This window comes from Numenius arquata, chromosome 21 (assembly GCF_964106895.1).
Source record: "Numenius arquata chromosome 21, bNumArq3.hap1.1, whole genome shotgun sequence".
Lineage (NCBI taxonomy): Eukaryota > Metazoa > Chordata > Aves > Charadriiformes > Scolopacidae > Numenius > Numenius arquata.
This window is the reverse complement of record NC_133596.1, coordinates 3,219,192-3,234,091: the sequence shown is the minus strand read 5'-3', so window position 1 is coordinate 3,234,091 and position 14,900 is coordinate 3,219,192. Positions and strand designations below refer to the sequence as shown.

The 14,900-nt window shown below is 55.4% G+C and overlaps 1 protein-coding gene across 1 annotated transcript; it reads right to left on the bottom strand.

Annotated features, from left to right (window-relative positions):
• Positions 1 to 3,733: 3,733 nt before the first annotated feature.
• Positions 3,734 to 14,524, bottom strand: MECR (mitochondrial trans-2-enoyl-CoA reductase). Its single transcript, XM_074162055.1, has 10 exons — positions 14,394 to 14,524; positions 10,457 to 10,554; positions 9,985 to 10,116; positions 7,601 to 7,744; positions 7,402 to 7,504; positions 7,012 to 7,114; positions 6,643 to 6,716; positions 6,088 to 6,148; positions 5,576 to 5,648; positions 3,734 to 4,957 (listed from the first exon to the last, which is right to left on the bottom strand). The coding sequence occupies exons 1-10, from the start codon at positions 14,522 to 14,524 to the stop codon at positions 4,794 to 4,796; spliced, it is 1,083 nt and encodes a 360-aa protein (XP_074018156.1). The 3' UTR covers positions 3,734 to 4,793.
• Between the last annotated feature and the right edge of the window lie 376 nt (positions 14,525 to 14,900).

Below are 14,900 nucleotides of genomic sequence, written 5' to 3'. Positions count from 1 at the left end.
GTTTATCGGGGGTTACGTTTTGTAGGCTTCTCGCTGTTCTCTGAGGGAGGGATCTGAGTGCGAGGGGTCGTGGGGGGGGGGATAAAACGGCTTTCATACATCCAGGCAAATTGAGCTGCTAAGGCGGGCTGTGAGAGTTCGAGACAGGGAACTGCTGGAGAGAGTCCAGCGTGGGGCAAGAAAGATGATTGAGGAGCTGGAGCATCTCCCTGTATCAGCCTGTGTCAGGATCAGTGGGGAGTAGGACTAAGGAAGTGATGGTCCCCCTGGACTGGGCACTGGTGAGGACCCACCTCAACTGCTGGGTCCAGTTTTGGGCCCCTTCCCACAAAAAAGACATTGAGGGGCTGGAGCGGGTCCAGAGAAGGGCAACGGAGCTGGTGAGGGCTCTGGAGAACAAGTCTCATGAGGAGAGGCTGAGGGAGCTGGGGGTGTTCAGCCTGGAGAAAAGGAGGCTGAGGGGAGACCTTCTCGCTCTCTCCAACTCCCTGAAAGGAGGGTGCAGCCAGGGGGGGTCGGTCTCTTCTCCCAAGGAACAGGCGATGGGACAAGAGGAAACGGCCTCAAGTTGTCCCAGGGGAGGTTCAGATTGGATATTAGGAAAAATTTTTACCCTGAAAGGGTTCTTAAGCCTTGGAATGGGCTGCCCAGGGAAGGGGTTGAGGCACCATCCCTGGAGGTATTTAAAAGCCAGGTAGATGTGACACTTAGACATATGGTTTAGTGATGGTTTTTGTCAGTGTTAGGTTGACGGTTGGACTAGATGATCTGAAAGGTCTCTTACAACCTGGACAATTCTATGATCCTTATGAAGAAAAGCTGAGAGAGCTGGGGCTCTTTAGCCTGGAGAAGAGAAGGCTGAGGGGAGACCTTATCAATGCTTCCAAGTACCTAAAGGGTGGGTTGAAGGAGGATGGAGCCGGACTCTTTCCAGTCGTTTCCAGTGACAGGACGAGGGGCAACGAGCACAAGCTGGAACATGGGAAGTTCCATTGAAATATGAGGAGGAACTTCTTTTGGGTGAGGGTGCCAGAGCCCTGGAACAGGCTGCCCAGGGAGGGTGTGGAGTCCCCTTCTCTGGAGATCTTCAAGCCCCGTCTGGATGCCGTCCTGAGTGATGTGCTCTGGGCAACCCTGCTTTGGCAGGGGAGTTGGACTGGATGATCTCTAGAGGTCCCTTCCAACTCTGACAATTCCCTGATTCTGTGATTCCGTGATTTAATTTCAAAGTGGTTTGCTCTTCCAAAATCAAAGGCAGTTGTAGAGGAGTCCCCTCCAACCTCGAGCAATGTCCCTGCCCCACCGCCCTTCTCCTCACCCCCCCGGATCCAGAAAATGCATAGAAAGGAAGGTACGATGCTGAACTCTCCCTTTTCACAGCCCAAAGCAGAGTTTTTGGAGTGGGACTCCCCCCTGCAGCAGTAATTTTACAGATCAGTGTTCTCCATCGCACGTCACCCTCCGGGGGGGTAAATGTGCCGCGTGTGGCTCTTCCCTGCCATCAGCAAAGGGCAGCGGTGGAGCAGGGCAGGCGTTCCCCAACCTTCACTGGTAGTAATCAAAAAGTCCCCACGGGGAAGAAAAAAATATGGCATTGACTTGGAAACTGCGTGATGCTCAGCTGGAGGATGGCACTGCCCGAGGCATGGCACGGTGCTGCACCACGGCCGTGCAGGGATGAACCAAAATCCTTGCTCTGAGCTGGTGCACCAGTTTATACCAGTTGTGGGATGTATTTGTGGGGTTGGTGCAATCAGGGCTGCCCAGGGAAGTGGTTGAGGCACCATCCCTGGAGGTATTTAAAAGATGGGTTGACATAGTGCTTAGAGACATGACAACACAGGAAGGACATGGACCTGTTGGAACGGGTCCAGCGGGGGGCCACGAGGATGATCAGAGGGATGGAGCACCTCCCCTATGAAGACAGACTGAGAGAGCTGGGGGTGTTCAGCCTGGAGAAGAGAAGGCTCCGGGGAGACCTCACAGCAGCCTTCCAATATCTGAAGGGAGCTACAGGAGAGCCGGAGAGGGACTCTTTGTCAGGAGATGTAGTGACAGGACAAGGTGTGATGGTTTTAAATTGGAAGAGGGGAGATTTAGATTAGATATTAGGAGGAAATTCTTTCCTGTGAGGGTGGTGAAGCGCTGGAACAGGTTGCCCAGGGAAGCTGTGGCTGCCCCATCCCTGGAGGGGTTCAAGGCCAGGCTGGATGGGGCTTTGAGCAACCTGCTCTAGTGGAGGTGTCCCTGCCCGTGGTAGGGGGGTTGGAACTCGATCATCTTTAAGGTCCCTTCCAACTCTAACCACTCTATGATTCTATAGTTTAGTGATGTTTTTTTATAGGGTTATGTTGATGGTTGGACTAGATGATCTTAAAGGTCCCTTCCAACCTGGACAATTCTATGATTCTATGACCCAAGGGCAGGACCCGGCACTTGGCCTCATTGAACCTCTCACTGTTGGCCTCAGCCCATGGATCCACATCCCTTTGCAGAGCCTTCCTGCCCTCAAGCAGATCAACATCCCACCCAACCTGGTGTCATCCGTGAACTGACTGAGGAAGCACGCGATCCCCTCGTCCAGGTTATTGATAAAGACATCAAAGAGAACCAGCCCCAGCACCGAGCCCTGGGGGACGTGACTGGCCACCAGCCGGGTTTAACCCCATTCACCGCCATTCTGGGCCCGGCCACCCAGCAAAGATCCATCCAAGACCTGGGCAGCCAGGCTGCCGAAATCCCACCCAATCCCTCAGCAAGTTGTCTTAAATCAATGTGGTTTTTTTTATTTTTGGAAAGTGCTGCTGTGTGGATTCTCTGCTGTCTAATAGGGTTGAGCGGAGCTGAACCTCGCTCCCAGCAGGAGCACAAGGAATTTCTCCCTCCCCCCCCCCCCCCCCCCCCCCTTATTGCACTGCTGAGTTTTATGAAGTTTTATAGCACATCTTCGGGATTTTCACTCTCCTGGCAAGTGGATGAGACTGGTTGTGGCTCTGGCTTTACTGGTGGAGCTGCTGGGAGAAGGAGGGGTGCATCACGCTCACGCCATCTCATCCCCTCCCAGCTCAGGACTGAATCGTCCTCTTCCAACCCTGAACCGGGGGGTGAGCGGAGGGGCACCAGTAGCTGCCAGTTTTGGGGGGGAATAAATAACCCAGGGTTTCTCTGCTTTTTTGCCATGGATCTTGGATGCAACACCCCCACTCAGGCACCGGCCCGTGGCCCCAGGGCTTTGCTGGCCCCGGAGCAGAGAGACATCACCGGGAGCTCCCCCCACCCCGAATATCATAATTAAGACCAAAAATTGAAACTAACATAAACAAAAGCTTTGAAATGGCTTTTGAATGGACTTGTGGCTCTTGCCCCTGTTGCCCCAAAAAAGAGCCTCGTCCTTCCCCTTGCAGTAACTGGGGGGAAAAAAAAAAAATGTGTCTTTGACTTGGGACACAGATTTGGGGTAAGAAATGCTGTTTGTGGTGCCCGACGTGTGCTAACGGGGCAGAGCCGGTCCCGTCTGCCCAAAACCACGTCCACCCTGCAGGTGCTTTTAACAGGACGCTAATTACTTACATGCAGTTGTAATTACAGCTTTACAGGATGGAAAATCCCTGAGATTTAAGATGGGGAAAGGGCCAGGCAGCGAGGGACCCCGGTCTGTGGGGTTTGCCCATCCTCGATGCCACCCACCCCCTGCCCCCCCTCACGCGCCTGACTGAGCACAGAAACATTTATTGGCAGCATCTTAAAAAAATATATGTATATTAGACATTGATTTCCCAGAGGTTCTCGTCACACTCAGTAGTGGCAGCGGAGACAGCAGCAAAACTCAATTCAAGTCCAGGTATTACAAAAAGCCCCCCCCTTGCCCTGCGTGGCCATGATCTGCTGGGTGAGTCCTGTCCCTACCTCAAATGCCACCAACCCCAGGCTGTCCCCAAGGGGACAATGGCATCTGTGGTGTCCTACAGCTCCCGCTGGTGTGGCAGCGCTGGCTGGTACTTGGAAACTTGGCATTTCCTTTTTTTATTTTTTTTTTTTTTTTAAATGCTATTAGAGCTCATTTTTAAGCTGAAGTGATGCCAAGGGCTGGAAAAGCCCTTTGTGCCCTTGTCCTCCAGCCTGCAGGGGCGTCCCCTGCCCTCCTCCTGCCAGCATGGCACGGGCTGGGCAAGGAAAAATTAAAAATAAATTAAAAAAAATTCATTTTCATCTGCAATTCAATGTGGGGTGTGCCCCCAGCCCACTGAACTGCTGCTGACCTTGGAGGGGACACACTGAGGTGGCTCAGAGGCTGCAGCAGCGCAGGGGACACGGTGCCAGCTGGGAGCCAGAGAGTGACCAGCCCCGTGCCGCCCTGCAAAGTCACCCAAAAGCAGCCAAAAAATCACTTAGAGGGACAGTGCCAGCAGCAGAAAAACGCTGAGAGCTGCTAAGCCAGGCAGGAGGCGGCAGTGCAACCCCCCCCAGCCCCAAAACCACACACGTTGAGGGGGGAACGGCGGCTCTTTTGCCACCCTGAGCCGAGCGAGCCGCCGGCCCTGGGCTCCCTGAGCTTCTCCTGGCTCCCAAACTCACCCCAGCGCAAGCGAGATCGCAGCCACCCTCCAGAAGCAATTACACCCGTTGCCAACCATGCCAAGCTGCAGAGGCTTTTAAAACTTTCAGTGGGCACCCAAAAGTTTAAAAAAAAAAAAAAAAGAAAAAAAGAAAAAAATCAAAATCAATGGATTTGGAGGTTTTTCCCCCCCCTCTAAGCATTTCTTGTCTGCGGACAGGGAGAGCTCGGCTGCAGGTCAGAGGAGGAGGACCTGCTTGGAGGAGATGAAGGGTTTCATGGACGCCTCCAGCGCTGCCTTGTAGTCCTGGAGTGGGACCTCGGTGCAGGCCGGCGCGGTGAGCTGTCCCCTCCGGATGAGCTGGCACAGGGTGTCCATCATGCTGGTCAGGCTCTTCTGGTCTGCAAGGGAAGGAGGGAGCTCTCACTGCCCCAGCACAAGGCCACAGCCATCGACTGGCCCCGGGCAAACTCCCGCCTGAAGCCGTAGAGTGTCCCAGGGACACCAGGGTGCAACGTGCTCCCAGCTCGGGCATGGGCATGGTGACACGCCGTGGTCCTTGCCTGAGCCACACCACCCAGCGCCTGCGTTTCAGTCACCCTGAGGACTATGTCACGCCCTCGTGACACAAGAAAGAGCGAAGAGGACAGCACCGGCATGGCGGTTGGGCACCCATTCATAGAATCATGGAATGACAGAATGGTCTGGGTTGGAAGGGACCTTTCAGATCATCCAGTCCAACCATCAACCCAACGCTGCCAAAGCCACCGCTAACCCATGTCCCTCAGCACCACGTCTGCCTGGCTTTTAGATACCTCCAGGCATGGTGACTCCACCACTGCCCTGGGCAGCCTCTTCCAAGGCTTGACAACTCTTTTGGGGAAGAAATTTCTCCTGATATCCATTCTAACCCTCCCCTGGCGCGACTTGAGGCCGTTCCCTCTTGTCCCATTGCCTGTTCCTTGGGAGAGGAGACCAAGCACCCACTGGTGCCATCCCTCAGCCCCCATCCTGCTCACCCTGAGCATGGTCCTTCTTCCACTGCGTCATCCAGAAGCCACGGAGCTGCACGTCCCGGAAGATGAAGGCGCTCTGCAGAGAGAGGGAGTCACACACCCAGGCGAGACCTGCGTGTCCCCGCAGCGTGACAGCAGTGGAAGGTGGCAATGAGGCTCCTCGCCCCTTCATTAGCACTCGTTAACGAGTCAGGGCACAGCGGGATGCGGAGATGCAACTTCGGGGTGTGGAGTAAGAGCAGGTTTGATGCTCAATGTCTGCGGGACACATCCCTGCTGGGATTTCACAGCAGCCCAAATCCTTCACAAATAAAGCCAAGAGCCCCACACCGGGACACAAAGCGGCTCGTCCCGTAACGGAGCCAGTTGGTTAAAAAAAAAAATAAAATGGCTGGAGGCTCCGAATTTGCAGGCAGGGGGGAGCCAAGAGCCTGCGGTGCCAAGGGGACAGGGACATCAGCAGTGGGGCAGAGGGGACACACCCTGAGAGAAATCACAGCATCTCCAGTACTCACCACAGGCACCATCACGGGCTGCTTTGCCATCCCCCCGTAGGTGACCATGGTCCCTTTGGGCCTGGAAGAGGAAAGGGGAATTTGGTTACCGGTCCCCAATGTGCAGCTTTGACCTCGCAGCCTCTCCCTCTGCCGTCCCCAAACCCACCACCGCACCGACGGGGCTCTTCTCCCACCAAAGCTCCCCCAGTTATCCATCAGACTCCGCTCTCCAGGGCTCCTCTCTCGCTCCCCCGCGCCATTCACTGAATTTGCAGCTAAATACACCACTTATAGCTGGACAGGCCTTGGTGGACCTTCGTAACTGGACTTCAGCTGCCTCCAGCCACCGGCAGCATTCGAGACACACAGTGATGATGGGTTCACTTCAAGTCACTGCTATTTTCCAAACCTACTTCTCCACTCATCTCCCCTCTCCAAAACTTCAGTGATGGCCAACATCAGCTAATGACGTTTCCGGCCACTTCTTGCTCTCTGGGGGCTCTGGAGCAGGACCCTCTGGTGCTGGCTGCTGTCCCCAAGCCCGTGCCCAAGCCACCACCCAGCCAAACTTACTGCAGATGCCGCAGCATCTCCGTAGTGCTTTTGCCTCCGACGCAGTTCAGGGCGAGCCGGGGCTTCGGGACGCTCTGCAAGAGTTTAGGTAGAAGATTCCCAAATTTGAGGACTCCTTTGGTGGATGGGACCTAGGTTCTTGAGTGAGCAACTGTCTTAACCACAACATTTACCATGGGGCAGCTGAGCCGTACAGCTAAAATTCTATGATCTGGCCCTTGCGGTAGCAGCAAAAGCCATCAAACTTCTGGGGCTAAATCCTGATCTAGAGAGATTGGTCCTTCCCACCATGCTTGAACCTTCCCACGCAGCGCTGAACCGCAGGGACAGCCCCGGATGGTGTCTCCAGTGGGGTCAGCTTTGAGGTACCTTAAATAGATCTTTCATCTCTGGCTTTCTCAGCGTCTCCTCCGTGATGACGTGGTCTGCGCCCAGGGCCATCAGCCTCTCCACCAGCTTTGGGAGATCAGGTCTGGAGGAAGGGAATAAAAAAAAAAAAAAGGTCTCGGTGAGCCAGAAAGCAGAGCGTCACCTTTTCCTCCCCCCCTGCTCAGATGTAGCTCAGGGACAAGAGGGCAGAGGCTGGAGGACACCTTGAAGGAACAAATAGGGTGCAGGCTGAACCAGGAGAGAAACTCCTAGGTGGGAAGGGCGAGAGAAACTAGATCTTGCCCCCAAACTTGTCCAACCTCCTGCCAGCCCATGCCAAGGGCAGCTCACGCCCCACAGGTGACCTTCTCCTCTCCCAGGGGGACTCACCTGTCCCTCACCACGTTGATGGTCTTGACACCAAAGGCTTTGGCGATCTGGATGACAGCCTGGCCCACACCGCTGTTGGCCGCGTTCTGGATGACGGAGTCACCTGGATATAAATAAATCTAGATTTTCATTGCAGAATTGAGTGGAAAATCCACCCGGATTTCTTCCCCCCCCACACCCCACCCTGGCAAAGCCGTACCCGGCGCCAGGCTCTGGAAGTCGCTCAGCATACGGTACGCCGTGCAGGGGTTGACGCTCAGGGTGGCGGCGCTCAGCACCGGGATGTCACGGGGCACCTTCAGCAGCGTCTCCTCCGGGAACACCCCCCGCGTCCGCCACGTCCCTGGGACACCGGCGGCAGGAAGGCGGGCAAGGAAAGGAAAAGGTTACGAGGCATCAACTCACGCCACAACCTTAACGCCGGTCACGGCAGCGTCACTGTCTACATCCCGGGGAGTCAATTATGAAACATTTTCCCATATGGGTATGGCCAAAATATTGCAAGAGGCTGCAATATTGTCAAATATGGCCGAAATATTGCGAGAGGATCCTCTGCTGCCCACCGAGATTTATCACCCAGCAAAGTCGAATCATTTCCCAGAGGGATAACAGGACCGGGACTCCCTGGGCGAGGGAGTGTGTGTGCAGAGCTAATGGAAATACTCCCCACCCTAGGGCTGAGCCCATATATTCAAAACCAATTTACTCAGATTTAGCCCCTCTATATTTATATCCGATTTAACTCCCTATCATCCTTTTTTTTTTTTTTTAATGTTTAGAAATATCACATTTGGATCTTAACTAGATAGCTTTCCTTCTCCCAGTAAGGAAAAAAAAAAAAAAAAAAGCCTTTTAAGAAGAAATAGGCAAAGAACAAGCTGTTACGCTAAACCAGAACCGACAATTTCTCTGGCCATTGGCATTTTGGAGGAGCACCAGAGGCATTTGTGGGAAAATAAATTCCCAGGCGTTCCCATCCGAGCGCTATTAAGGAGAAAACTGTAATGAGATACAACCGTGACCTCGCGCAGGTTAAATGCTTTACCCTGGGACTTCAACACTTAAAGCTTCTTTAAGTAAATGTGACAAAACGCGGTTGTTTCCAGCCAAGTAGAGATTGCTGCGATGCTTTATAATGGCACAGACGCCCCATAAAGGGTCCATGCTATAGAAAAGTAGATTATTTCTAAATTCAAGTTTAGCATAAGCCATGGCATTGCTATTGCTCCTCTCACAAGTGCTCTGGGTTTTTCCCTGGGGAACCCCATCCTTCCCCCGAGCCCCCCCTGCATCTGCTGAGGAGCAGCAGCATCACTTGCCCTGGCTGGGGATCAGGTGCCGAGCTTGCTTTAAAAAAAAAAAAAAAACAACAGCAAAACATTAAAAATCATAGAATCATAGAATCATCCAGGTTGGAAGAGACCCTTGGGATCATCGAGTCCAACCATCTACCCTACACTACAAAGTTCTCCCCTATATCATATCCCCCAACACCACATCTAAACGGCTCTTAAACACATCCAGGGATGGTGACTCAACCCCCTCCCTGGGCAGCCTGTTCCAATGCCCGACCACTCTTTCTGTGAAAAATTCTTTCCTAATGTTCAGTCTAAACCCACCCTGTTGGAGCTTGAAGCCGTTCCCTCTCTTTCTGTCATTAATTACCTGTGAGAAGAGACCAGCACCAACCTCTCTACAGTGTCTAAATGAAAATAAGTGGCAGAAATAATGAAACTAAAACCAAGATATAGAATGGTTTGGGTGGGAAGGGACCTTAAAGATCATCCAGTGCCACCCCCTGCCCTGGGCAGGGACACCTCCCACCACACCAGGTTGCTCCAAGCCCCCTCCAACCTGGCCTTGAACCCCTCCAGGGATGGGGCAGCCACAGCTTCTCTGAGCAACCTGGGCCAGGCTCTCACCACCCTCACAGCAAAGGATTCCTTCCCCACATCTCATCTCCATCTCCCCTCTTTTGGTGTCAAACCCTTCCCCCTCCTCCTATGGCTCCCCTCCCTGATCCAGAGTCCCTCCCCAGCTTTCCTGGAGCCCCCTGAGGGACTGGAAGGGGCTCTAAGGTCTCCCCGGAGCCTTCTCTTCTCCAGGCTGAGAGAAAAGATAAATGAAGATGCCTTTGTGCAGCTCCAGAAGTTATCCCGATGCTTCCTGTCTGAGACAATCCATCCATTATATTTATCATCAGGCTGATAAGGCACTAAATGGGTTCCATCGGCTGCTCCCCTCCCCCAACAGTCTCTAATAGAGCCTTTTTTTTTTTTTTTTTTTTTTGCCATTTTAAGTCACATCCGATTAGATGTAATTGCTGTCAGTGGGAGACACACGTGGCTCTACCCACACCCAGCAAAGACGGTGCTTTGGGAGAAGCGGTTTTCCTCCGGGACCCCCAAAATCCCCACACCAGCTCCCCAGGCGTCGGTTCGCATGAAGGTATGACCATGGGTTTATTCTCTGCTCCACCATGGGGCTTGGGCAGCTCCCAGGGGGCTCCAGCATTCCCAAAATCCCCTGGGAAGACGCTTTGCAGGTGGGGGGATGCAGAGGAGGACCGGGGCACACACTCACCGAGGCCGGTGCTCGCCGGGATGACCCAGTCCCCAGGTTTGAGAGCCACCACGCGCCGCCCGACCTCCAGCACTTCCCCGACGCCTTCGTTCCCTCCCACAGCCGGCAGCGGGGACAGGATGGGGTAGGTTCCTGCCGGGAAGCCGGAGGTGAACTGCGGAGTCCATCACACCCCAGACCTCCCCATCCCAGGAGCCACCTCCAAACCCTCCAGGACATCCCGCCGGGGGCATCACTCAAGAGTTAACATGCAAAAAAGATCCCGTTGGCGCATTATAGAATGATCTGGGTTGGAAGGGACCTTTCAGATCATGGAGTCCAACCATCAACCCAACACTGCCAAAGCCACCACTAACCAGCTTTTAGATACCTCCAGGGATGGTGACTCCACCACTGCCCTGGGCAGCCTCTTCCAATGTTTGAGAACCCTTTCGGTGAAGAAATTTTCCATAGTATCCCATCTAAACGTCACCTTGGATCATATTGATGTCAGCGGGGTTGATGGGGGCTGCCAACATCTTGACGTGGACGTCGGAGTCCCCCAGCTCGGCCACCTCGAGGTCCTTTAGTCTGAAGAGGGAGACAGAGAGGAAAAGCGCATTAATGTAGGCTTGGCCAACGTCTTCTGCGCCTTGCTTTACGCCGGAAAGCGACGCCTGTATCACCCACACAACACACTTGGACTCAGGATAAGCAGCACTTGGCGAGCGTGGCCCCAGCGAGGTGCAGGATACGGCCCCGCAGCCCCCGGGTACGGCCAAGAGTCCCGACTTTGGTGGATTTTGCTCAATACCATGCGGTTTTTTTGGCAAGGTTATGAATTACGAAGCCAGGTGTGTGTCTAACACCCAAGCAGGAGGCAGCCTCCGTTTCAAAGGTTTAAAAAAGTTCAAAATAAAACTCAAATAAAATAAATCAGCGCTACAGAATCAGGGAATTGTCAGAGTTGGAAGGGACCTCTAGAGATCATCCAGTCCAACTCCCCTGCCAAAGCAGGGTTGCCCAGAGCACATCACTCAGGATGGCATCCAGACGGGGCTTGAAGATCTCCAGAGAAGGGGACTCCACACCCTCCCTGGGCAGCCTGTTCCAGGGCTCTGGCACCCTCACCCGAAAGAAGTTTCTCCTCATATTTAAACGGAACTTCCCATGTTCCAGCTTGTGCCCGTTGCCCCTCGTCCTGTCACTGGGAACCACTGAAAAGACTCCGGCTCCATCCTCCTTCAACCCACCCTTTAGGTACTTGTAAACACAGACAAGGTCTCCCCTCAGCCTTCTCTTCTCCAGGCTGAAGAGCCCCAGCTCTTTGAGCCTTTCCTCATCAGGGAGATGCTCCAATCCTTGAATCATCCTCGTTGCCCTTCGCTGGACTCTCTCCAGCAGTTCCCTGTCTCTCTTGAACTGGGGAGCCCAGAACTGGACACAATATTCCAGTTGTGGCCTCACCAGTGCAGAGCAGAGGGGGAGAATGACCTCCCTCCACCTACTGGCCACACTCTTCCCTACGCAGCCCAGGATCCCATTGGCCTCTTGGCAACAAGGGCACATTGCTGGCTCATGGATAATTTACTATCCACCACAACTCCCAGATCCTTTTCCTCAGAAGTGCTTTCCAGAAGATCCACCCCTAACCTGTATCGGTGCCTGGGGTTCTTCCTCCCCAGGTGCAGGACCCTACGCTTGCCCTTGGTGAACCTCATGAGGTTCTTCTCTGCCCAGCTCTCCACCCATCCGGAGACACTGCTCTTGGTGGGGGCCCACATCTCCGGCCCCCAGCGCTGCCGTCTCCACGCTGGATATATTTTTCCGCCTCGTCAGGCAGTAAATTAAATCATTTGGGGTTTTGCCACCCTCTGCACGTCTGACTAATTGAAATCCCTTCAATTTTCTTAAAGAAGGTTAAATATTGAGGTTAAAGTGAACACCACGCAGCACCTCCGCACAGCCCCAACCCCAGCACCTCGGCCACGAACCCCCCCGCCCGGATTTCCATCCCGTTTAAAAAAAAAAAAATAAATAAAAAAAATTAAGAATAAAAAAAAAATAATCAGATTTATATCAGACGGAGGGACAGATTTTTGCTGGGGGCTGCTAAAAAGCAACCGCCCCTCAAAATCCCGCGTCCCCAAGCAAAGGAAGGCTCCCGAATCGTAACAAATTCGGCGGGTTGCGTAAAAAAAAAAAAAAAAAAAAAAAAAAGGCCATCGTTTCATCGGGAGGGGGGTTTTACGGCTCGTTCCGGCCCCTTTTTAGCGTTACGGGAACTGGGGATTTTTCAGAAATCTGCAAAAAAAAAAAAAAAAGAAAAAAAAAAGAGAAGTCACCAAGCACGAGACCCCCGGCCTTGCACAAGCGCTGGGGTGAGGGCTGAAATCTCGGGGGAGAAGCAACGTTGCACAACGAAATGGTCAGAAGAAAAAGCAATCATCCATCACCAGCCCCCCCCCCAAAAAAAAAAAATCCCCCGGGAATTCGGAGGCTGGATACCCCCGGATAAAGTACGGGCACCTCCTGCATTTCTAGGGGTGACCTGAGCGGGTTCGAGCCAGGCACTAAGTCCTTGAGGTCTCCTTTCTTGAAAAAAACAACAAAAAAAAGGCATAAAATCCACCAAAATGTGACTTTGCAAGAGTTTTTGGGTGTTTTAGGACAATCCCGCCAGCTGCTGTCCCCAAAACACGCTCGTGACACCAGGGTGGTCCCATCATTGGGGACCTCAGAGAGAAACCCCACCAATGGGATGCCACCGAGGACAAAGCCCGTGGACGTCCCCGTCACCCCCCAAATTAAGCAAGACCGGGTTTTCTGGGAAAAACACGTGGTTTTCAGGCAAATTGAAGGAGCGGCTGCAGGCGGGAGGGGGATGGGGAGGCAGCCCCCCTCCACCCCCCCCTCCAGCATCCACCTGAGTCCACGGCACCCCACGGGATGCGGGCAATGGGGGCACCCCCGGGGACCCCCGCCTTCTCAGGAGCCTCTGAGCACCCATGGCACTGCCCTGGGGGTCCTGCACCCCATCCCCACCCCCGGGGTGGGCAACCTCCACCCCCCCCCAATGCACCCCCCCAACCCATACCTATGCCCCCCATGGCACTGCACCCCCACCCCAGCTTCGCCCCCACCCCATTCCTGCACCCCAGTATGCCCCCTCCCTCGACCCCCACCCTATACTTGCACCCCTTAGCAATGCACCCCAGCTTCACCCCCACCCCATTCCTGCCCCCCCCCGCTGAAATGGGCCCCCAGTATACCCCCCCCCATATTTGCACCCCCCTGCAATGCGCCCCTATTTTTTCCCCCACCCTATACCTGTACCCCCTACTGCAATACACCCCAGCATAGCCCCCCCCCGTACTTGCACCCTCAGCTTCGTCTCCACCCCCTTCTTGCCCCCCCCCCCAACCCGCTGCAAGGCACCCCAATATACCACCCCCTACTCCACACCTTCACTCCCCAGCAACGCACCCCCAGCCTCACCCCCACCTCACTCCAGCACCCCCCGGCAATGCACCCCCAGTATAGCACCCCCCCCCATACTTACACCCCCTGCAATGCACCCCTATTTTTGCCTCCAACCTATACCTGCCCCCCCACACTGCAATACACCCCAGTATAGCCCCCCCCCACCTGCACCCCCTGCTGCGATGCACTCCTAGTATAGCCCCCCCACTTATACCCCCTCACAATGCACCCCCAGTATAGCCCCCCCATACTTACACCCCCTGCCATGCACCCTATTTTTGCCCCCACCCTATACCTGCTCCCCCTACTGTAATGCACCCCACTATAGCCCCCCCACCTGCACCCCCAGTATAGCCCCCCCGTACTTGCACCCCCTGCAATGCACCCCTATTTTTGCCCCCCCCCATTCCTGCACCCCCGGCAATGCACCCCACTATAGCCCCCCCCAATACTTGTACCCCCTCACAATGCACCCCGGCTTTGTCCCCCCCCATTCCTGCACCCCCCAGCAATGCATCCCACTATAGCCCCCCCCATACTTGCACCTCCCGGCAATGCACCCCAGTATAGCCCCCCCCACCTGCACCCCCAGTATAGCCCCCCCCATACTTGCACCTCCCGGCAATGCACCCCAGTATAGCCCCCCCCACCTGCACCCCCAGTATAGCCCCCCCCATACTTGCACCTCCCGGCTATGCACCCCAGTATAGCCCCCCCCACCTGCACCCCTAGAATAACCCCCTCCCATACTTACACCCCCTGCAATGCACCCCTATTTTTGCCCCCCCCATTCCTGCACCCCCTACTATAATGCACCCCAGTATAGCCCCCCCCCATACTTGTACCCCCTCCCAATGCACCCCCCATCCCTGCACCCCAGTGTAGCCCCCCCCCCCCCGTACCCGCACCCCCGCCAGTGTCCCCCCCCCAGCCTGGCCCCCCCTTACTGCACGACGGCGGGGGGCTCCCCGTGCCGCCCGTAGACCAGCCCCCGCGGGGGGGATCCCGCCGCGCCCGAGCGCGCCCTCACGGGGGGGACCCGCGCCCCGCGCAGCGCCCGCGCCACCGCCCGCTGCATCCCGAACCGGCTCGGCCCGGCTCGGCCCCGCTTCGGCCCGGCTCGGCTCCTCCCGCCCCGGCTCGTCCCGGCCCGGTTATCCCGGCGCGGCCGCCAGCGGCGTCACGCGGGAAGCCGCGCCCCCTGTCGGCCCCGCCCCCTCCAGGTCGGCCACGCCCTCCGCCTTCCTTAAGGCGGCCCCACCACAGCTGCCATGAGCCGGCGCGGTCTCTGCGGGCCCCCCTCCTCCAGCCCGGGCTGGCCGGGGTCCTGCTTGGGGTCTAGTTTGTCCCAAAACCCTCCTAATGATGTGACGTGTGCCGGTGTCACCTCCCGGTGCCCAGCCACGCCAGCCCAGAGGCCTCGGTGGTGGGCACAGAGCATCCTGTAGAGCCCA